Here is a 24,988-nt window from a genome sequence, read left to right on the forward strand (position 1 = left end):
GCTGTTTTTTAACGTTTTTTCAGTCGTTTTTATCGGGCTTTCTATTTTGTCATTTTTCTTGAAGTACGCCAGTTGGGACACAGCAAGATAAAATACAAAATAGAAAGCCCGATAAAAACGACTAAAAAAAAGTTTACAAAACAGCCGGAGCCTAACCTCTGCTTGGAGAGTACTCTGACGTTAGGTACAGGGCATAGGGTAATTTTGACCTGGTCACACAAACAATGCGTATGCCCATGGTCATTTTGTAAAGTTTCATGGGGATTATTCTTCTACGCACAGGGGACCAAAGTCGTCTTAAAATTCAGTGGGTTTTTTTTTTACTTTGTCCCCCTCTGCATGGGAGATGATGAAGATCAAACACGCAAAGATGCTTATTTTAGAAATCAACTAGCAATTACGAACAGAAAAGAATTTTCATCAACCTGTTTATGGTAGAAAAATGGGTATGCCGAAATGTATACAATCATCTTCCTTTGGGGCAATGATAGATATTTTTATAGCAGATGTATCGGTTGGTTGTATTTAGGGTCTTTCAATAGTGACATTTTCTGGATGCTCTCAATGTAACGTTACATTTCTCTCTATTGATAAGTAAACAGAGAAAAGGGCGGATCTGGAAAGAGACGTAGGCCGTGAACAAAAATGAAAGGCGTACAAAACAAGCACTACTGATGCATCTGCTTGGAGATTAGAACTCGTTATCATGTTGAACACATCTCTCACCAGGATTTAATCGCTCGCGTGTACCTCACGTGGCAACGCGGTAAGATAAGGGCAGACGATTCCTGACAAATCCAGGATGACAGCGAATGACAAATGACGACTAAGATCGGCTGGCCCGGAATTCTCATCAACATGAATACACATAAAACCGCCAAGTCCATTACCAAAATTAACACAGGCGACTGGGTTCAAATAATGCTGGATGTCTGCCCTGCTACTGCGACGAGATGAAGTTCAAACGTTAATGCATTGGATGGTTTGGTGTTTTCATCGTGTACGTGTGTTGCATTGTACATTGTTTTGTACTTGGGACGGCAAGTTGTCGTTATATAACGTTATACTTGCTTGTTACAACAACGTAAGTATGATATTCCCATTGACACCGCTTGGCGCCTGTGTATTTTTAGAACGAGACCTATTTTCCCTCAGAGACAACAGACATTATCGGAAACTTGTATCACGCATTTCTGCACAGATAGCAAATCTGTCAACGAAAATTACTTTCTAAATGTTCACTTGAATGGACTTCATATATTGCAACCGAAGCAAAATATATGGTGTGAGATAGGATCCTCAGTACCCACGATATAAACTGTATGATGATGCTATTTGTTTTATATGTGTATTCTGACAAATTCTCTAGGGGTTCATGGATATTTATCTATTAAAGTATGTAGTAATTGACCAAATCAAATTGCATCACGCCAGATGCGACGGTTTCTAGTATATTCATTTGTCGCTTGTATCCAGACATGGGGCCGCCGTTAGGTTGTTTTGGAGACTGTTCTCTGATTACAAACTGACTACAACTGTGCCCTACAGTATAGAACGGATATGCACCATGCTCACTCAAGGTCTGACCTCCTAAACGCCACAACAATACTCCTATAGTTTAATCAATGGGCCAGAACGACAATACGGCTGTTGAAAATGCATATCGTTGTGAGTTCACCATTATGTATTCTACGAGCTTCGCCATTCTACAGTTCGCTTTCAAAGCGCTAAATGAAAAGAAAATGAATACAGAAATGTAGCAATTTCTACCGCTTCGGTTTATTTATCAATGGCAGACATTGCAAAGCATTTGTATTTGTGACATGTATTATTTACTATTCTTGTGCACGCTCATTCATACGTAGTCGAATAGACTAATTGTTTGTATACTATATATATGCATGTTCATACAAGCAAGTCTGAATCAAGAATAATATAGGACAAAATAATATTCTGAGATTTTATTTCATGGGATGGAAATGGCGAAGGTTGTACATCAGAACCTTTGAAAGGTCATCGCCACAACAAGGGAACAGCAATGTTGTGCTATGCTTACCTGTTATCCCATTCCACCTGCTGTACTGACGACAGCTGTGCATACGACGACGTCATCCGCCGGGACAGCCATGGACTCAGCGCCTCCTGTATCGCCAAGCACGCCAGAAAACTGGCCACGGTCGTGTACCGATAAGGAACGTCTATCTTGCTCAAGAGAAACTCCAACATGGCGCTGCGCTCAGGCCGGTATACTGTAGAGTAGTGACGGATCGATGAGCACAGGAGGCATGTAACTACCAATGCTTTGTCAGCGCAGCGCCAGTGTGTTGAAACCCGTGCGTGTGTGGTTCCGGGTTATTTTAGCAGTGGCCGCGACACCAGATACTTCTGATGCACAAGTGAGCGCCACGAGGCTCCGCTTGGGTACTCTCGTATATTACAGTGAGTAAAACGGTACAGAGGGAGTACCAGAGGGGGTTATCAATCACAGCACATCCATAGTCATATGAACAGCTGCGACTACCGGCAGATAATTGTCTCCCTCGAGTACAAGTCATTCTTAAATTCAAATGCCACAAATGGTGAAAATCTGGTCACCCCTCATGTTTGATAAATGAAAACCACAGTGCGTCTTTAGAAACCGTGACATTGAAATTGTTGTCTACGCTGGTAAAGGCGATTAATATAGAATACAAGTTACAACACGGTGTATTCCGTATCATCCGAGGTACCAGCCCGACCGCGGGTCGGATCGCCCGACGGCCGATGGTGATGCGGAATACACCGTGTTGTATTTTATTTATGTCATACCCACCTGAGAAACCCCTGTTTTGATGCGAAATGCGCCAGAAGTTGAACAAATTTGGTGCCCTCGAACAAATTCAGTAATGTTCCAACGTCCGAATCAGGTATTCGAACTTTCGATGGCGCCACACGCGGCCCGCTCGAAACAGTTCGATTCATTCGAATGGAGCCTGTGTGATACGCCTTTCGAACCTGTGCGATTCGGTAGTTATGGCCGGTCCGGAACACCTGTATCGAAAGTTTTCGCGTCACAGGTATGACATAAAACCGAATAAGTGATGCAGGCACAGAATCATGAGTCATTGTTCGAATTCGAATGGGTGTGTGCATTTGCCTCCGAAGTGAGAAAAAGCGACCGTTCGTAGGTAACGCTAGTTCTTTACACTATGCTATTCCCTTCAATGAGTGATTTCGTTCTGTGGATGCCATCCTCTGAACATTGGTCAAGGAAAAATTGCCTTCATTACAAGTGGTCAGGTAGGTTTAACAAATGGCTGAACACAGAGAACGGTACATAACGGTTATATATCGGTTACCGAACAAAAATTATCTGCTTTCCAACTTTCACAATTTCTTTTAGTTTGGAAAACTTCTCGGTGGGCTCGAAATGCCATTTCGGCTTAACACGTGGCAAAGAGAAAAATGCGATAGGAAAGAGGCATGTAACATTTTCGATCCGTATCTCGATATTCATTTGCCATATAACGTTACGGCATTTTACTCATTTTGGAGCTTCTTTGTACGTATGAACTGTTTTTGGTTTGAAAGCGGACGAAAATCGATCAAAGCCATTGCAAATGAAGTCCTAACAGTATTGACTGCATGCGTGCCTTCTGCAGGTGCGTTTCCTCGCACAAGTTGCTATCGCGTGTATGGTGCGACATTTTTGCCCCCTTTATCGGCTGAACACATCCAATTCCTGACACGTGTATGCCCTGAATACGCAGAGATGAGCTTTTGTTCGAGTCGCAGACAATTAGAGTGCCTCCAATTGAATTTTCGGAGGCCGTACGCACAGTAGCTGGGCACTCCATCGAGTACTGTATGTCTTCAAATTTTTGCAGTGGTTTATGTTCGTTGTGGTTTTCTCAGTGACTGTTCAGACGACCATACGACACTACTGTGCGCTTCTAGCCTGAGTACCACCCTCCATAGTGACCGCCGGTTCAATACTTCGGAATCCGTGATTAGCAAGCGAAAGTATTGAGTCAGCGGTCACTACGGAGGATGGTACTCAGGGTAGATCACTTCACCGTGCTTAAAACCCGTATTTCCATTACTGTACGGTATGTGACTATAACGCTATTGCTAACTTAAAGTTGTAAAGTTATAACGCTATTGCTAACTTAAAGTTACCATGATAACACAACTTGATCCTTACGGCGAAAGTAATTCACCGCGAACTTAAGTGTATTTACGGTAGTCTGAGCTTCTTGCCGACTCTAAATACTGCATAGTCCTGGAATTGAAAAAAAATGTTTCCGTTGAAGACGTAATAACGTTGGAATGTGTAGTGTGGCAGTTTTGTTGAGGTTGTTAGGGTGAGCTCAAACGTGTGCGCATCACCATGATTACGATGTCAATGGTTTCATTATTCTTTTAGCACGATTTCTTGAAATAAATTACTTAATTGCGTTTGAATCATTCTATGTTTAATACAATAAAAGTCGTCTTTCCGCCAGCCTGTATCACGTAACTGTTATTCTAGGATCTAGAAGTAGGCTACTGACCTAGTTAAGGGTGTATACACGGAGATTTACATGATCATTGGGAAGCAATTAAAATGTCAAAGGTTAATGATTAATGACTCGTACCACTTACCAGACTGTATCCCTGTATTTTTTTCTAGTAGCTGCTACATGTACTTTCTTTGTGGGCTCGGAAAATGCTGCCTACTCATTATTTTACTTTGAATCAACCTTCTTGCTTGAATCTTTAACTTGAACCACAACCAGTAGATACCCTCCTTCTGGGTAATGAGGTGCTGTACTAGCTCCGATGAGATTTATTGACGCAGCATTACACATGATAGAACCAGGGAGGTTTCTAACCTCTTTGTCAACAACAAGTCTTCCTCCTCAAAATTTCACACGTGAAATTAACTACTTGCTGCCCATTTTGAATAGGAAAAAAAGCGCGCGAAATATCACTTCCCGTCATACCCCGGGCGCAGTGGGTGACAGTAAAATTCAAGATGGAGGCTGAGCTGGTAGACGTCACCGGCACTTCCGCACGGAAACCCACGGTTATACGCCGCGGGACGGCAGGTAACGTCCAGAAAGTACCTTATACTAGTACTATACCGTATAGGCTACATTCTGACGCCTTTTGAACGCTTGTCTTCAAAGAATACGTTGCTTTTAAGCGCTATGTAAACTCGCTTCCGGGTTAGACCGGTCTCTTGGTCGAAAATGGATTGGGATTTGGGGAGGGGGGCTTATATTTTGACGTATGCAAATAACAACAATATTGACAATATCACTGCTTCTATCAAGTCATATAGTTAAGATGTAACGTTTATTAAAACATTCACAGTATATACTACTAACTTGTTGCTGTGTGAGATTGTTGACCCATGGCGGTCGGCAACTGTCATGTGATTTGAACGTCCTGTCAAGCTGTCTAAAACAAGATCATTTGTTTGCAAAAATTTGAAGTGATAACACTCAACATTCCACGCAAACGTGTAAATACACGTGATGCCCATAGAACAAAGGTCGAAGTTGAGTTTCCTTTTTGAGTGGTATGGAGTTAGTACGGAATAGGATACTGGTTCATGATCAAAGAGGTGCGATCGATTTTCACAACAATGAATAAATCATGTGACGGGTGGGATCTATAAAAAGTGGTTCCACCCACTATTTGATAATGGGGTCACGTTTATAGTATACAAAATAGACTACAATATTATTGGCTGTGTGCATCTACAAGCAGGTGTAAGGTTCTGGCTCAGTCTAAATGTTTTAATATGCCTGTTGATTCCTATGGGAGTCAAAAACATTGAATAAGATATTACAAAATTGTACTAAATGTTAAAAAGCAGGTATAAAAACGTACATTGAGCTGGATCCTTACATTTGCTTGGAGGTTTTAATAGGCTTGCATGCATCCAGTGATTTCATGAATTCCTTCTGTTGAAAAGTAGTAAGAGGGACTTTATTTCTGTGTAAAATGAACCAAACAGAAAAACAAAAATTGATTGGTTGACTAACTGTTGCTTAATGCAGGGTTTTTGTTGCAAAACTGAAAATATTCAAGTTATTGACAGGAACAATAATATTCTTTTCATCATTTGCACCACTTTCTAGTACAAGGTATATGACGCATTTCAATTAAGAAAACAATCCATATCAATTCCAAAGTCCTCTTTTCTTTGGGTAGTACGTGCTTGCCTGTGGTAAATAGATAATATCACCATTTTTTTACATTATACTGAAAACAATGTAATAAGGATATCAAATTATTCCGAAGACTGTATTTCATGAATGACATCATGCAAGGTTAGGTTGAGTTTTCGTTTAATTGACTAAAATGTCGTGTTATGATTGTTTAAGGACCAGGTCGGCCTGCCCCTACTGCCCCTGCCAGACCAGCCCCTGCACCTCCACGGCCAGCTGCCAGGTGGGGCTTCAAATTGCCTTACCTTTCATCTTGTAAAATTTACAATGTGTTGACGCTACTTGACATTTGTAGATAAGATTTCCTAACATCTAACATTCTTGTTGGACATTGTTTGTTTGAACGGCTTACATAAAATAGCTCAGTTTTTCTATACAACAACATGAAAAAGAAATTGTCTTTGAAGACTGAAAGCTTTTTTCCCAAATATAGGACTTCCATACCAGAAAAAACAGAGTCTATAAAACGGGGTAAGTGCAAAACCATTGTTAAGATAGATTTGTCACACTTTTAATTCTGTATGTAGTCAATACAAGATAGAAATTAATTTTATTACTTTGTTGTATCTCTTTTGATTTTCCTTTTCATGCAATGCTTTATTTCATTTCCATAAGTTTCAAATGATTTTTCCCCAGTTGTATCTAAACTTTAGGAATGTGTTGCTGTAACTTAGTGTAAGAGCCATTTCTTGTGACATATCGCTAGAAAGACCAGTAATTCATAGTGATTCACACATTAGGTGACTTCTGTATTATACACAGAAAGTTTGTGCTACATACAATGTACTGTAACATAGCCTCTTACATACATGTATTCATCTTCACAATCAGATGCAGCAGCAAAACCAACAGCAGTGTCCAGAAAACCTAGTATCCCTCCATCCAGTAAACCTAAACCTGCAGCTGGCAAACGGTAGGTGTTACTGTGCTTTTTACGTCTCTACGGCAAAAATCATTACACCATGAATATGCATCTTCAACGTATTCCTACTGTACTGCAGAATATTAAACAAAAACATAAAACACTCTAGTCTAGTGTACAAAAATAAATGAAATTATAGTTTTTAATATTGTAAATCTCAAAATTTGTTGGTGTATATACAAATGTAGTAGAGAGTAGGTTTACAAACTTGATTTTGGAAATTGGAGAGAAAGATGATGTGATATTTACTTTACCTGGGGAGAATGAAATTAATGTTTTCAGCTTGTAAAATACTGGATACTACTACAAGTACTAGTACTGCTTGTCTGTTTGTATGTGCATCTATATGTCTGTGTGTGTTTCTGTAATTTCCAACACTGTACATTCTACAACTTTGCCACACGTTGAAATAGTGGTGCAACTTTTGTCTGGGAAGTATGGAAAATGGGGGTGAAGTCTGCCATCTCTAATTGCCTTATGTTTTAATCTCTATTAATTATCTGTGTTTTCAGGAAACTAGAAATCACTATAGTGTCGGCCCAACCCATGACATCTAGCCAGATGACTGCCTTTAACACAGGTGGATCAGTTGTACCTCCAAGTAAACCTGTTACCACCCAGGACCAGCCCAACACTGCAATGAAGAAGAAGTCGGCGCCCCCACCCAAACCCCCACCCCCAACACGCCCTCCCCCTCCATCTGTGAAGTCTTCCACTGGAGGGAAACCAGGTGAGAAAGAAATGGCATTCATTTTCAAATGTCAGATTTGATATACTGTAAATCTTGAAACATTTGCGGTGGTTTGATTTTTATTCTGGCTTTTTTCATGGCATTTAGCAAACTTTGCATAACTACTGGTCAACTGCATATTATTATTTAGACCTCCTTTTCCTCAAGCTCCTACTGCTAAATAGAGCCACTGTGAAAGTACATGTGAATAAATTCACATGTGCTGGCATGTATGTATAGCAAAGAATGTGTCTTCGGGTTTCTTTGCTTTGTAAATAGAAAGTGATGTTTTTCCAATAATACTTCTCTGAATAACAAAATGTGATCGATGTTTGCATGTGATCGATGCACACATTTAAGGTCTGTGTCATTTCTTTTATAATAGCAACTGTACATATCTCACGTTTACATGTAGTGTTGCAATGATCACACTTTATCTCAGCAGCTTTCCTCCCTGATCAGTTTTTTGCAGCTTTGCAATGTCATTGATGTGTCAAATTGCTGTTGTTGTTGTTCTTTATTTGTCATTGTTTGCCATCCTCTTTGGGAAATGTAGATGAAGGTTAGTACAGTGAGGACCATTTCACCAAAGCATGGCATCCATTTAGAACTGCATCCATCCAGACCTTGTTTTGTCTTTGAATTTGAGATGGTTGACTGTAACTGTGTAAGGCCATGCCAGATTTTTGCAGTGAACAATGGAGTGGGTGGGAAAAATTGAAATGAAAATATAAAAAAGAAACACCAGAGGCATCCAATGATAGACCAAACCACTACCACAGGAGCCGAAATGTCAACATACTAGCTATAGGCTTGATAACATTTTGAAAAGAGTAATGGATTTTAAATTTAAATGCCTTTACAAGAAAAGATGTTAGAGTTCAACTGTTAGTGTGAAAATGTGATCTTTGGGGGGTTCATGCATTCATATCCAATATGTAAATAAATGGTATATCAAAAGAAAGAAAAAATGAAGTGCAGAATCTAAGAACCAAGAAGTTGGAATGAGGTGGCCTTAGTTTGAAACCTTTATGTGGTCATCAGAAAGAAATGTCAGTATTGTGGAATTTGTTTGTCTGCTTAGCATGTCTGTTGTTGTTTACTGTTGACAATGTGTCAACAGCATGTTGTTGCTTGCTTGACTAAAACTGTGGCCTGTCCCATGTACTTAAATGTTCTATATACCCTTTTATGTTGTAGTGAAGCATCCCTGTTTTGTGTATCCAGTGTTTGCTACCAAAAGACAGAATTTTATCTGTACATTTGTTCAAAGGAATGTGAAGCATGCACATACACAAAATTGAAAGTAAGAAATAAAATTCCTTCTTTTAATGCAAAATGGTGAGTATTTTGGTGTTTTTGGTCTTATTATTGATGATTTTATTCAACCCCCCTCTAGGCCCTACAATTCTCAGACCGAAGCCTGTGACCAATAAAAGCTCCAAGCCTGCCCGCCCCCCTCCCGCTAGTAAGAAGGTCCCTGCAGAGGTGAGTCATATCATAATAATCATATATGTTGACCAATCAGGAGCCCCTCTTTGAAATTGATTTTGAGGCTGTAATATCATTGGCCAGCCAATAAGAGGACTGCTGTTCCAAACAACAAAAGGCATTTGACAATTATTTGATGACAACATTTTGAAAACAATTACATATGTGTAGCATTCCAAGTTCTAAAGTTAAAAAAGATATAGCAAAAGTCAGTATAGATTGCTGTCAAGGACAATGGTAACTTACTGAAAAATGCATCTTTACTACACGCACAATTCAAATGTAAAATCCATCTACAGTTTAAAGCCCCATATGTTGTTTTAAATACTAATAATAGCATTGCAAAATCATCATCAAACTGCTGTGATGATTTCCAGATTTTACTGCTGTGATGATTTCCAGAAGCTATGACTATATCCTGAAGGTAACGGGGGGGATCCAATGTCCGGTAACTGTTCTAAGTGAATGCGCATGGCTTTTGTCATCGTACGTTTTACTGAGAACCCATCAAAAACAATTTAAGATCTTGTTAACAACCATATAACTTTGATTTAAGCTGTGCAGACATACGTTCCCTTTAACGGCAGCATTCCGAACTTTACTTTGACAGCGCGCGAAGGTTTTCGCAGGTTTGGACTTGCGTTTCAGTGGAACGTTCTAACACAAAAAAGGGGGTCCAAACTCCGATAAGTTAACAACCAATCCATCTCTGCATATCTTTAAGCATCCTATGCATGCAAAATAACACTAAGCTTCTGCAATACTATTTTTTGTCACAAATATATGCAATAATTTGAATTACGATGCATATTTAAATACGTTTACTTACAAGGATTACCTCTCACGGTGAAACCAACCTGTCGCCAAAAAGAAAAATGGCGGCACTTTGTTTACGTCTGCCTGCGATTACAGTTTTTCACTTTCGGCTTCTGTATTTCCTGCTTCAACCTCGTTTTTAACAGCAGAAATGACTACAGGATTTCTTTAGTCGGTAGGGATCGATTTTCTTGAATGATCGGTACTCTACTGACGAGTTGACGTCTCCATCGTGTTGAGCATCGCTCGGCTTCCTTCATAGGTGATTGACAAAGATGGCGGGGTTGACAGGGCCGTGAACATGCGGCATAATTCAGCTCCTATTATCCAACTATAAAAGCAAAGACACGGCATAGCTGTGCTTATTTAGGAAGTTTTATAGATAGCCTTCTCATCTGTGGTGGTATCTTTTCACATTTCGTATTTGACGATGAATTATTTAATAGTTTCCCGGGCCATGTTCTCGATATGTTCGCTCGTCAGCATGCACGGAAGGCGTCAAACTTGTGTACTTTTTTCAATCGTTATCTGTTGGGGCTTACCAACTTGGACACATACTCTGACTTTTCAGTTATTTACAACAAGGTTTAATCCATAACAAGTTGCACTTATTATGTGCAGACACTTATGCATATCTCCGCAAAAATGATTTTAAAATCCTACCGGACTTTGGACCCCTACCGGACTTTGGACCCCTCCCGTTAACAAATTACAGTATAGATTCTTGACAAGGGCAACTGCAGATAACTGAAAAATGCATATTCAGTTGTAAACCTAAAATCCATCTACAATTTCAAAGTTTTATTGTGTTATGATGATGTTGTGATGATTTCCAGAACCCACCGAGCTATAACGATGTCCTGAAAGAGATCCACCAAGAGTCTCCCCAGACGGCGCTTCTAATGGCAGAACTGGGTCCCAACTTCACCATGGCACCAGCGCCCCAACCCCAACCCCCCCGCCCCGTCACCTGGTCATCATTCCCCCCAGAGGAAACCACTCAAACCGGCTGGGCAAGTTTTGACGACAGCACGGTTCCCAAACGTTCCGATCCACCCTCGGTCCCGCCGCCACCCCTTCCGTCCAGCAGGCCCAGAAAAGCGTACAAACACCCGGGAAAGACGTCGGCGGACTCGTCTCGAAGCGGATCCCCTGCCAATGAGTTAGAGAATGTTGAGAATGCGAAACCGCCCGTCCCGATGCAAAGGCCTCTGTCTCTGGACAGCACGTCTTCGGAGTCGAGTTCTGGGAAGGTCCCGCCCCCGGTTCCGTCTACCAGGCCTCAGAAGAGAGCCAGTGTCAGCAGCATCAGTAGTGCAGGGTCGGAGGTGTTGAGCTATGGGTTACCTGATGTCATACCGAAGGGTGGGAATGACGAGGAGACATCGGGAGGTGGGACAGAACAGAAGAAGGCTGTTCCTGGCACGAAGAAAAAGGCACCGCCAAGGGTTAGTGTCCTTATACATGTAGTTATGGTGTTGTGATTATTTGTTTGTGCACAGGTGCGTGTGCATGTGTGTTTGGTAAATAGAGTACTATTGTTGGTGTACACTTATACTATTTGCATCTGAATTTCTGCATGCTACTTGCTTACATGGTCAGAGAATGACAGTTCACTTTCTAGACATAATGTAGTTAGTTCACATTCTTGAACTGTTCTGTCTTGATTAGAAAAAAAAGCCTTTCATCTGTGATCAAGTCTGTATAACCAAACTTCCATATTCAAGTGTGTGTACTGTACAAGCATGTCTCATCCATGCATTCATACATGTGAGAATGTAATGTGTATTGCCTGTATGATCTTTATCTATCTTCACTAACAGCCCGCCTCTGGGCCTAGTCTGAGGAGAATGGGCTCTAATGCATCCCAAACCTCCAAACCAAGCATGGTGCGCGCTTCTTCTGTGGTGAGTTCTCTTGGAGCTTTGGGTCTTTTTACTGCCACAAACATATTTTCTGCATTTTCAGTCTTTGAAACATATATATTTTCTGCAAATGGATTGCTTTTTGGGTACTTGTAAATCAACACATTTTGTGATCTGCACTTTTACAACTTTTCTCCCACTTTTTTATGTTTTGTTCATCTTCTATATCCTGTAATTCTTTTGCAAAAACAGCAGTTTTTAGTTTTGATGTTTCGACCGACCATTCTAAGTCCCCTAGTACATTATAAACATTGTACTTTCTCTTTTCTTACCGCACATTTTCTGTGATAAATGTTACCTTTCCTCTCTGGAAGTTAGAATTCAAGAAAAACTTAAAGCTTTCATCCATTCATCCGACAAAACATTTGTTACCAGTCATGCCATGATACAATGTACATGTTTGTCCAGATTTGTGCTAATTGTAGCAGTTGGAGTTATACTTGTTCTGTAACCTTTGATTTTAATAAGACATTATTTGTAATATGATGAAGTGTGTTATGTTTTTAGTATTTTGCATACTTTTGTACACATGTGATTTCTAGGCCAGATGTGAATCTTCATACAATAATTATGTATTTTCATTCAAGACACTACATAAAAAAACTTGATATTCAGATATTTTGGGTTCATTTGATTATTATTGATACAGGAGAGTTCCAGCAGTGTTTCCTCTGGTAGGCCAGACAGCACGGGTGGTTCTGAGTGGAAGGCACCTCCACTCCCCAAGCGGCCTGGGCCCGGGCACCCCCTCTTCCACTATCTGGTAAGGGTTAAAGACATACTGTCCAGTGTATGATTGAAAATTGATGTGTTGATAGAATTCATACTGAAGTAGGATAAAATTTTGACTGTACTGCTCCAGTATTCTACAGGATCCACTGTGACTGCTTCTATGACATTACTCCATTCAAGTAGGACACCGAGTTGCTGTAAAACAGTGTCATCATAAAAGTGGTCTATTTGCTAATTTCTTGAGAAAGACAGTCAAAAATTTGTCCACAGTCCATGTTTTTGTTGTGTATGTGGTTTAATGAACATAGAAATCCAAAAATTTGATGGGTATACAGCCATTCTCTCAATGGCTGCTAATTACCATGTTATCATAGGTTGAACATCTGTCATGGACAGTAAGTAGGACTAATTATATAATATGGAAGGTTGCATCTTGTGCCATTGTCTTGTTTACTTCTTATACTACAGATGTCATGGGGAGAGGAAGGCACTTATGGTCCAGAAGAAGACAATGTATGCTAATTAATCTGTTCTTACAGAAGCTGTGGTGGCTGGTGTACATGAATGGTGTTGGTCCTTCCAATGTTTCTTGAATGTTCTTGTGGTGTGGGTGGATTGTATTCATTTCTATAAAGTCAGGCACAAGAAAAATATCAGTGCTTTTGTGATATGGTGTATTGAAGCTAATCTCCAATCCATGTTTGGGTAGAAGATAGTAAAATTTTCTGACAGCAAGGCTTTTACCAGAGTTGAGAGACTCTCAGAGAAGCCAGTCAACAACAAAAAAAAAACAATACAATCTACAACCCAAACATCTGCTTGGAGATTGATATCATAGCAACTCAGTTGACTTGTACAATTACCAGAATTGTGCTCTCATGTAGCACTTTCTTGCAATTGAATCAGTCAGAAGTATTTGTTGAAAAGGCCTTTTGTATAAAACTATCTCTAGTGTCTTCATTGCAGCATCACAATAATCTCCTCAACATTGCTGTTACTAACACCCCTCGGAAATAGTGGTTGCACCCTGCATGGTGGGCATTAACCTGCTGAAGTCACCTTTTGACACCAAATAAGGACTGATTACATCATTAAGCAGGAGGGGGAAGGGTAAATAACAATGGTAGGAGAGATACAAGTAGTGAATGTTAGTTTTAAACCACCCTATGTTTCCTCAGGCCTGTGATGCACATGGGATTGCACAGTTTGACTATGAAGCTGCTCAAGAGGATGAAATTTCTTTCAAAGTAAGTACAGTTTTCAAGCTACCGGTACTGTAAATTCATTTATTTTTGTGGGGAATTAATTTCAGAGTAAGAGGAGGAACAATGTTTTCAGATTGTTTCAAGTTTGCAGTTGGAACAATTTTATCATACGTGTAGAGTAGTAATACAATGGAAATGCATGTCTGCTGTGTCATGATTTCACTGTTAAGAGGGCACAGGAAAAAGCTGTGGAAATAGAATCCCTGCAAACACTGTATATTTACAGTAGTCTGCAAACATGATGTCAAGTAGAATCTTAAAGCTTAGTAAGTAAATGATACAATTGCTATGTTCCTTGTCCAATTTTCTTGCTCTGCAATCTTATTTTCCGTCACTTTCTATCTCAATCTTTATCGTATATTTTCCAGGCTGGAGATGCTATCCTCCTGATAGAGAGAGTGAATGCTGATTGGCTGTTAGGAAGAGTGGGGAGCAACAAGGGCCTTTGTCCTCAGAGCTTCATCAAGGTCGTCATACCACTACCAGGGGATGACCAGGTACTACATTTGTATTCTCTATGTTAATCACTATCTGTAAAAAAAGTGTCACTTTGCTTGACCTCTATTGTACTGGTACTAAGCTAATGTGATGCAAAGGTTAGTAAAGGCACTCGTCGGTCTCACAGGACCATGAGTAGTACTACGTATAAATTCTACACAATGTACTTATTGTTTGTTTTTACATGTCGATCGTCTGTGTTCTAACCAACAATTGGCAGTCAAAGACTAAAACTGAGGATTGAATTGCATAAATCTGCATTTCAGGGGCCAACACCCCTACCATCCTCTCACAACATGCCCAGTGTTTGTACAGCAACCTCCCTAGCCTTGTATACCAGGCTTTTATTAGCCCTTCTACATTTTCTAGCTGTGTTAGTGCTGACCAGCTCAGCTGTCACCAACCAATCGCATTGATACTATGGTTAAGAGGCCTGATTGACTGATGTCAGGCCAGTGCTAATTCAACAAGAAGATAGATTAAAGGCAGATACATTTTGTACATGTAGGTCAGGGCCACTGCTTGACCTACATTTACGCAAGTTGTAGGCCTTGCATGAGAAAATAACCCTACAGGTTCGTTGAAGACCTGTGAACCACCATGTATACAACTTACAGCATATATTGATAGTGGTGTACAGTGGAGATCACTGCACCAGTTGTGATTTCCCTGTTGGCAGCCATAGATTGAATCATCCATTGATGAAACATTGTTGGACTGTAAACCTTCCATAATATTTCCTTCAGGACGGCACACCAGCGGCTCCAGGCAGCGGCCCCAGGGCTGTCGCTCTCTATGATTTTGAACCAGGTCAGTGACCTTTCCTCTGACTGTTCCTTCTTCATTATATTTCAGCCATACATAGTATGGTGAAATATAGTGTATTCGTAATGTTTCTTTCTTTCTTTCTTTCTTTCTCCTGTCAAATCTTCAAAGTGATTCATCTCCGCCGTTCCTGGACCGAATGACATGAAATTTGGCACAGGGCTAGAATGGGCCAATACCTTGATGCTTTTTTCTCAGTTTTTTTATATCTGCCTCTAAAAGGATTTTATTGAGATTTTTGGGTCAATTTTAGACCAAAACTGTATATTTGGGCCCCTGTACCCTGGTATTACAACCAAATGAGCTGAAATTTGACAGAGATGTGCCTTGATAATGCTCCCATATAAATTCGATAACACTTTTGGTGTAAAGTACAACAAAATGCTTATTTTTGCGATTTTTTGACCAATTTTTGACCAAAAAAGGACACTTTTGGCCCCTGTACCCTGGTATTACAACCAAATGAGCTGAAATTTGACAGAGATGTGCCTTGATAATGCCCCCATATAAATTCAATAACACTTTTGGTGTACAGCACAACAAAATGCTTATTTTTGCGATTTTTTGACCAATTTTTTTACCAAAAAAGGACACTTTGGGCTCCTGTACCTTGGTATTGCAACCGAATGAGCTGAAATTTGACACAGATGTGCCTTGATAATCCCTTCATATAAATTCAATAACACTTTTGGTGTACAACGCAACAAAATGCTTATTTTTGCGATTTTTGGCCAATTTTTGACCAAAAAAGGACACTTTGGGCTCCTGTACCCTGGTATTACAATCAAATGACCTGAAATTTGGTATAGATAGGCATTAGATACTTGGTAACATGATTCAAGTAAAATTTTTTGACATAAACAACTTTAAAATGACTAATTTTGGCACTTTTCTGAGGGGAAATTTGTTTTCTTTTGGCCTCCTGACGTGACCTTCCGTGACCCCGCACAAAGCCACACCTGTGCGCGTCAGCCGGAGAGTTAATTGAATCAAAGACCTAGCCAATCAGCGAAGAGGAGGCCAAAGGCTAATTAATATTCATAAGCGGGGCCTCATGATCCCGTATATAGCAGTGTTCCCGCCAGGGGGAGCGAAGCCCGCCTAAGGCTCTCGCATTTTAGACTATTCAGAAGGCTTTATATTGTATCAGTTCTTAGGGGCATATCTATGATAATCGCAGCAGTCACTTAACTTCTCTTCAGGAGTTTAGTGTAACACTATTTCAGGTCAAACCGTCAAAGGCAACTAAAAACAAACTTTAACGTTACTGAGTTCAACAGTACTTATAACTTGTTATCCGAAGTTGAAACGCTAGCGATGGTATTTTCGCTGCGCTGTTAGCTCCGTGCGACTGTTGTTGACGGTCTTATAACGGCATCTTTTGCACCCCTGTACCCTGGTATGAGTAACATTTGGTATAGATAGGCATAAGACAGTTGCTAAAATGATCCAAGTAAAATTTTTGGCATAAAGTACTGTAAAAGGCTTAATTACAACACTTTTTAGGGGAAATTGGTTTTCTTTCGTTCTCCATGCCATGACCTTTCGGACGTTCACCCCACAGAGCCGACATCTGCACCTGCGTCTAGCTGGCAGGAAGAGTTAATTCAATTAATGGTTCAGCCAATCAGCGAAGAGGAAAGCGAAGGCTAATTAATATTCATAAGCGGGACCACACAATACGTTAACTTGAAGACTCAAGCCGTACAGACTTCTCGCCAGGATTTTTTCAAAGCGTCGGACAGGGGTCCGGGGGCCGCCGAATGTCCCTGGCGGGGTCCAGGGGCAGGGCCACTGTGGGGGGGACCCAGGTGGGCGAAGCCCCCCCGGAAGCTCTTGCATTTTAGACTATTGAGAAGGCTTCTTTTATAAGTTTTTTAGGGCCATATCAACGATAATCGTAGCAGTCACTTACTTCTCTTCAGCAATTTGACTTTAAAATATTTCGGGTCAAAGCTTCAAAGACAACTAAAACCTCATAAACAACAAACTTTACTTAGCTCAACAGTATACAAAAATATTGTACGGGTTGCCATCCTTAGTTAAAGCGGTTATTTATAGCGCTAGTATCTTCGCTGCGCCGTTAGCCGCCGTGCGACTTTTGTTGACGGTCTGATGTCCCTACGTCGCCGCCTCGCTGATATTCCCACGGACATGTTTCAAGAAAAATACCCAGCAAAAAACGCTGTTCTGCGTCAAATTCTATTCTATAAAACATGTGGGACTCAGTGTTACAGTCTAAATATTTTGTAGAAGCACCGCTGTAGGAAAGAAGGTCCAAGCAATGTAAAACATCACGTAGCATGAAGTTCGCTGTCAACTGGCACACAGCACATGACTGTTTGAAACTCTAAGTCTAATCAACAGCCGTGTTTGATTGATAGCCGGCGGTCCTTTGATGAAGTCGGCGAAAGGTGCGTTAGTTAGAAAATCTGCGTTTAGTTTTGATACGTAATTATAAGTTAGACAGTGGCGAGAATGATTATTTTCTCATCAATATTTCTCTTCAGAATTATTTGAACTTAATTGTACATCTAAACAATTGGCTTACCTGTGCAATGTTTATATGATTAATGATCAGTGTACTGAAATCATGTGTAACGTATGGCTCCTAGTCAATAGATCAGCATTTTTCTCTATAGTGACCACCTGTCTATAGTGGCCACATTTCTATCACTGGACTGGAACTTGCGAAAACTGCTATATTTTCTCCAGAGCAAATGTATGTGTTCCTAGTGCTGTTGTTGTTTGACATAAACTTTGAACATTTAAATTGTAAGTAACTTTAAACTGCCAGAGTTTCAGCCCAATAAAACACTCTCAGCGCCAGGGTATGAACAGACTGACCAGACAGACGAAAATAAATCCTCGAACAAGGTTCAATCGTATCTTCCGGGTCTGGCAGGACTGAGTTGTTAAACTAAAATAAGAATAGGCTCGATGGCTGATTGCATACAAAGAAAAACAGTTTAACAGTTTTACAGCTTGAAGAAAACAAACGCTCCTACAGTACCTGCACCTGCTTGATAATTATTAAATCGTATGCCCTACTTGAATAAAAAAAGTTCACTGCAATAATTAATGTACCCACATCACAAGGAGCTTATACTTTTTTAAACTTATACCTAGTTATCGTACTGAAAATTGTTAATGACATTACATGAAGTCATTCAACAATTTTCAGTCATGATGAAAATTTTCTGAATGGAAGGTGTGATTATTGTCATTTTCTGAAAAATAGAAGCAAGCTCTGTCTTTACCTGGAATCAATTCACAATACCAGTCCACTTTGGGGGATAATGTACTGTTAAGAGGATGTTCCATTTTTGCGCAGGGGTGATTTGGAACAGTCCAATGTTGCGTGGGAAGGGGTATGGCTGAAATATGCTGTGTTTGCTCTTAAGCAAATGTCGGCCTTTCTAGTTTTTAGCATCATGTCACGCTGTTTGTGTTAAGATTTATGATATTGAGACAGTATTGAGACATTGTTATTGCTTCACACATTTCAAGCAATGATCATTCAAGTAGCGCTAGTGCTGCAATATATTAGATTTTTCTTCTGTTGAGAACTTGATGACAGTAAATATTTTAAATTTATTTATATTCATGAATTATTTGATTTTGCACTGTGTGTTAAGTTCATGGTTGAAACAATTCTGTAGCACAAAAAACACATTTGTGGCGTAATAATTACATGTTGGAGAGACACCACACACACACCAAAAAAAAAGAAATTTAAACCACTGCAAATAATCAAGATTTGCAATAACCAAATATCTCCGTCTTCTGCAGGTCAATCTGATGACCTGGGCTTCAAGAAGGGAGAAACCATTTTCCTGTTGGGGAAGGTGGGGGCAGAGTGGTACCGAGGGAAGTGTGGTAAGAGGGAGGGGATGTTCCCAGCTACCTACGTCAACATAGTGGAGGACCTGCCCTGGAAGGAACCAGCTCAAGAAAAGGCTGACACAGTCAGGTAAGGAGGGTTTGGTGTTATATTAATTTGAAGTCAGCCTGTATTACATGTATACAATCTCTGGCTGTCAGGCTGATTGGGTCCCCTCCCCTAGACTAGAGCTTTGGCCAGTCTCTGACTTGAGAGAACTGCTCCGATTCACAGAATAAGAGCTTAGGATACTTTTTTACTATGAAAATAGAATCTCATAAAGTCCAATAGGATCTCAGGATTCTGTCACTATGACAATCTCTGTATACCCCATATGCGTATCTTGTTGGTTGCAATACTGTTAAACATTTGAAAGTTTGATTCAAAATCATCATCACCATCATCATCACATGCATTTTGTTACACCACCAATTTGGGGATGCAAGATTTTCTTAAAATGTGACATTTGCTTTTAATTGTTTTCTGATGTTGAAACATCACCTGTACATTTTCATCAAATTTGTATTATCAAGGTTAACTCCTAAACCTCCTCCTTGGTATTGTGTACCTGAAATGGCAGTACTGTTTCTCTCCACCAGGGGGCCTCGCTGCAAGGCCAGGTTTGACTTTGAGGGGGAGAGTGAAGGTGACTTGTCCTTTGAGGAGGGTGATGTCATCAGTCTTCTGGAGAGGGTCGGAGATGAATGGATGAAGGGAGAGCTGAAGGGGAAGGCTGGAATCTTCCCTCTGTCTTTTGTAGAGGTGGTGGAGAATCTACCTCAGGACACAGTTAGTGCTTCTGCTGATGGTAAGTTTCATGGTCAACTTGTTAATGATTACTGTAATTTACTTTGTCTTCTCGCTACCAAACTTTCATGGTCTAAGAAAATTTAACTTGTTCTCGGAACTAAATGTTCACTGTCGCTGCAAGTGCACATAAAAAAAGTCTCTGAATTATTTGTTAAGAGTAATGATAAGTTCACGTTACAGTCGTCACCGTGAAAACCGTGAACATAACATTACATTGAAAAAATCAGGAATTACAGTAGTTTCCTTAAGCGTAAGATTAGTTTGTTTATGAAAGTTAGAGATCCAAGTCAATTTCAAGACAATGCAATCTCTCCATTAACTACATAAGATTTGGAGATAATACTTCAGGACTTTTTGAGTGACATCCTTCACTCTTCTTCTGGTGACACTCGAAACGTCTGGAGCTAATCTTCAAATCTTATCCGTGGTAGAGATTGAAAAGTCTTTATAATAAACATTTGTGGAAACAAAGTTATTTGAATCATGATGATCACTGTATCATGTAGCAGTAGCACTGGAGGCTGTGGCCTCTGAACATCATTTTTCTAAGTTTTTTTTTTAAATTCTGATTGTCAAATGTCAAACAAATTCAATTTCAGCCATTGTATGGTTGCTCAGTGATTGCTACTAAGTGCAAATGTGGTCTAAGTAGATAGATACATGTAGTTTCACTTGTAGTCTTACTTGTCTTTGAATACATCAATACATGTTTTCAGTTGTCTTCATGTAGACTGCCTTTTTTCCAGGAGCTGTAGTGAATGTACTGTATGATTTTGAGGGAGAAAGTAGTGATGAACTTTCTGTAAAGGTATCGTCATGTTTTTACATAAATATGTCACTTTTCATTATTTTCCATTTTCATAGTGGATTTCTTATTGCTTCTTTGTTATGACAGTTGTTGATTACTGTCAGGTTTTACAATGAATCACTGTATGTTTGCATCCTTTTATTCTCTTTATGCAAACCCATCGTATTGTGTATGTTGATGAAAATGCCATTGTACGTAACTGGAATTGTTATATTTTTTGTAGGCTGGTAGGAAGTTGAAAGTTCTCAGTCTGGTCAGTGCTGATTGGTTGCTAGGAGAGGTGGACGGGAGGCAGGGCAGGTTCCCAGCATCCTTTGTTGACCACATTCCCTCCAATGTCCCAGCAGCCCCAGCAGAGCCATCAGGGAATGGGGTAACCTACATTCTCCTTTCTTCTAGACTTAAAAATCATGAAGCTCTGTAACCTGCATTCTCTTTTCTTCTAGATCTAAAAATCTGATGAAACTTGCATGTATTCATTACGTATGTTTATGGAGGTTTGTTTATGGTTTGTTTGTTTGCTTGTGTGCTGGTAGTTATTTGAATGCAGTAGAGTGGTTGGTTTCCACATGCTAGGCATCTCAGGGACACTGACAGGAAGGTAGGGCAAAGGTCCCATAAAAGTCTCAGAATGGGTTATCTCATTTCTTGTCATTAACTTCCTGCTATTTGCCTGTCTGTTACCTTATTAAATGTAGTGGGAGAAATGTATTAGATTGAATCAGTGAGAAATGTTAATTCGCAATGATGAATGGAACAAGAAATTCCCCAGAACTAAAGATTAGTCTCAGAGGTATGAGCTCTTGGCCTTTTTGTGTTCTTTTCAATCATCACCATCTGACCGACTGTTTCTTTGGTTTTTGCACAGACACAAGGTTCTTCCTACTACATTGCAAAGTATGACTTTGTAGGCCAGAGTGAGGGGGAGCTGTCATTCAAGGCAGGGGACAGGATGTCCCTCATCAGTGAGCTGGATGCTGATTGGCTGACAGTGATGATTGACAGTAATGAGGGTGTGGTCCCAAGATCTTATGTGGAGCCTGCAGGAGGAGGAGGAGGAGATGGTGAGAGACATTGTTTACCATGATCGTGGTTCTTATGTGGCAGTGACAACAACGAGTTTAGCCTTGGCGCCTTCCTCATTATTTCTGAGTGATTGCTTAGAAATGTCAGAGAACCAAGGAACAAAATGCACTGCGACAAGCTTGATATTGGATGTGACATACATGTAGTATTAAATACTTAAGAGATCCCTTTCTTCTTTAGTTATGAATTAAATTGTTTAATATGTAAAACTGCTTGTAACAGTTTCTGTTTTTTTAGTTTCAGATGGCTCCAGGCCCACTGCTTTAGTGCTGTATGACTTTGAGGCAGTGCAAGAGGATGAACTATCACTGAAGGTAGGTCAACTCAGCAGTTTCTCTGTTATAGTATTTAATGTGGTCATCTATGATTCTTGCATCCACCTCTACACTTCAGACTCACAGATTTTACTGTGTTTCTTCAACTGGAAACTCCAACTTGACATGCCAAGAAATAACTACAAATTTAAACTGAATTCACAGTATATTTTTGTTTGTTCCCATCACAGGAAGGAGAGGAGGTTTATCTTAAGGAAATGTTCGATGGTGATTGGCTGGTGGGAGAGGTCAAAGGTCGCACGGGCCGGTTCCCTGTCGCCTTTGTTCAGGTCATCACACCCTTGCCCTGAACGTGAGCTGTCAATCATGTCAATCATGCTAAGTCAAGTACAGTAACACCTATTATCAAGGGACTAGAACAAACGATCATAGTGGACAGATGGTCACAGTACACCAGATTCCTAATGCTTGGGTCAATGGGAAAAACTATCTAAGGGACCTCCAAAAAGTGGCAACAATTCTTAGCCAAGTGGTCTCTATGCATGGGTAGTACTGCTAGTACAGGTTTGACTGTATAATGAGAAATGTCACAACTCCACTTGCAAGTTCATGTACTTGCACCAAAATAAGAACATATTTTTCCACTGCCCAAGAGCTACAATACAAACTTTGCAGTCAATAGGGAGGTAGTCTCTCTATATAAGCATGGGGCAGATCTTTATAATTACATGATGAATGGTGTGATGGTCCCTGCAAATTGTGCAAATGATGAGTATTTTCTCAAGCTGCAAACGGCACAAAATGGCAAAGTGGCGACAATGTTTTTTTTGCATATCTAGCTAAAAATTCTGCCTCTACAGACAGGATTCTTAATGCATGGGTCAATGGGATGTATACTCCAATGACCACCAAAGTGACAAACTGATAACGGCCTGGTGGTCACTATAGTACACTGTCAGGTGAATTTTTATCAACAGCAGCTCATGACTATCATGAAGTGATATCTGAAGCAAAAGATTAGTCAAATTGCTAGTCTCAAGAAACAAGAGCTTACATGGAGGTAGATTATCTGCTTGACTTTTGCTACTAATAGATAGGCAAAGAAAGAACAAAAAGCTCATACTATAGTTGTAATGTTCCTACACAATGTTGCAAGCATGAGACTGGATGGAAATGCTAATTGCTAAAATGCAAACTGCAGTTTACTTGACCTGCAACCCTTCCTGTGACTCCCCTCATTAATTAATCACAGAAGGAGAATACCTAAATAAGATTTCTTTATCAGCCTGCCAGTATTCACTGCCACTGTACTATCTATGCAAACTAGTCAGTGTAGCAAATGCTGATAAAGACAGTGTAATGTTAAGAGTTCAAGTTCCATTGTATGTAAACATTGTCACAGTTGTTGTCTCGTCTACATGTAAACTCCAGTGAAACATGCCAAACTCAATCGGTGCCATCAGCTGTAAGCAAGCTAAGGGAATATTAACCAAGAAAATTGTGCAATGCGTTAGTTATGAATATTGTATAAGGAACATTATGAAGGTGTTTATCGCAATGGAAGAAGTACATGTTAGTAATTTTAAGTTTGCTGATTTCATTGAATGAATTGCCTCTACAATTAATAGTACTTGGTAACTTCTATACAGATAACTTTGTTTGATACATTTTGCAATAATGTACTTTGGCATTACCATAATCATCATATACTTTGATATATATAAGTGGTGTAGATCAAGTATAACCATATCATACTCATGATAGTAATGCACAATTATTATAGTGTGCATGATAGTGACATTAATGATGACAATAATAGTTGAATTCTGCTTACATTCAAAGTAAGAAAATAAGTAGTATATAAACCTGTTTTATCTATCTAGTGTATAACAATATCTCATCTTTTCCCACCTATGCGATTTTCAATATTCAATATCGGTCATTTATCATACATATATATATTTCCCTGACATTGCTACACTTATTAACCCAACATTGTTTTTGTTTTCATATCAATCCTATGCTGTGTGAAAAAGAGATCTTTTGGTGAAATTTATAGTATTTATATTTAGTTATAAGCTAGGGTATATTCCGTTCTATGCAAAATAGTTAACTTTTTGTGTATTTACTACAATGTAGCTGGAATGCATTGTTAAGTTTATTCATTTGGGCTTCCTATGTACTGTGCTTTAGTGTTTCTTGAAATTTATTTGTTGAAATACAATGTATATTGAATTATTTCTTGCCAAGATGAAGAATCCTGGATCTTTTTTGTTTTGGTCTTTTATGGTATTCTTCTCTGTTAAGCCATATAATTCTCTTTGGAGAAGATATGTCAAAAATATAGCTATCTGAGGATCTGGTTTAGATACTATAAATCAGTAATAAAATTTACCATGCATTGGTTTTTGTTTGAGTAAAATACATTTGTATATTAGTATGTGAAATACATAAGTAGTATAAGTATAACATAGAGTCTACACTTCACGTATGATCATCAGTGGCATTGTGTGAGATTTTTAGTGATGGAAATTCAATGTAATTTGCACGACTAGTATGACCTATAGCTACATACTCTTTAAGTAGGGATGAGATTGGACTTTTATTGTTTCCATGTATGTCATATTGTCCGTATTCAAACTATTCTGCCATCTGGACAATGTTAGCACTATGAAAAGTATCCGAAAATACAACTGAAATATGTCCAGGAGTATTCAATTAA

At 39.6% G+C, this 24,988-nt stretch overlaps 2 protein-coding genes across 3 annotated transcripts in view; one reads left to right on the plus strand and one right to left on the minus strand.

Annotated features, from left to right (window-relative positions):
* LOC118419800 (TLC domain-containing protein 4-B-like) overlaps window positions 1-2,840 on the minus strand; it is a 10,642-nt gene extending 7,802 nt beyond the window's left edge. The window contains exons 1-2 of the mRNA XM_035826400.1: window positions 2,813-2,840; window positions 2,057-2,249 (exon numbers count right to left, since the gene is read on the minus strand). Coding sequence (XP_035682293.1) covers window positions 2,057-2,226 — 170 coding nt within the window. The 5' untranslated portion in view covers window positions 2,227-2,249; window positions 2,813-2,840. The remainder of the gene's footprint in view (window positions 1-2,056; window positions 2,250-2,812) is intronic.
* A 2,098-nt stretch (window positions 2,841-4,938) lies between these two features.
* Window positions 4,939-24,515, plus strand: LOC118419476 (SH3 domain-containing protein 19-like). 2 transcript variants are annotated; one of them, XM_035825863.1, is made up of 19 exons: window positions 4,939-5,069; window positions 6,357-6,423; window positions 6,634-6,671; window positions 7,032-7,113; window positions 7,635-7,852; window positions 9,252-9,340; window positions 10,996-11,607; window positions 11,983-12,066; window positions 12,734-12,847; window positions 13,995-14,063; window positions 14,450-14,578; window positions 15,326-15,389; window positions 19,197-19,377; window positions 19,887-20,095; window positions 20,844-20,905; window positions 21,129-21,278; window positions 21,774-21,969; window positions 22,229-22,305; window positions 22,497-24,515. In XM_035825863.1, the coding sequence occupies exons 1-19, from the start codon at window positions 4,997-4,999 to the stop codon at window positions 22,614-22,616; spliced, it is 2,634 nt and encodes an 877-aa protein (XP_035681756.1). In that variant the 5' UTR covers window positions 4,939-4,996; the 3' UTR covers window positions 22,617-24,515. The 2 variants fall into 2 exon arrangements, with proteins under 2 accessions (XP_035681756.1, XP_035681757.1); XM_035825864.1 differs by lacking the exon at window positions 11,983-12,066.
* Window positions 24,516-24,988: the final 473 nt, after the last annotated feature.

Source organism: Branchiostoma floridae, chromosome 7 (genome assembly GCF_000003815.2).
Source record: "Branchiostoma floridae strain S238N-H82 chromosome 7, Bfl_VNyyK, whole genome shotgun sequence".
Lineage (NCBI taxonomy): Eukaryota > Metazoa > Chordata > Leptocardii > Amphioxiformes > Branchiostomatidae > Branchiostoma > Branchiostoma floridae.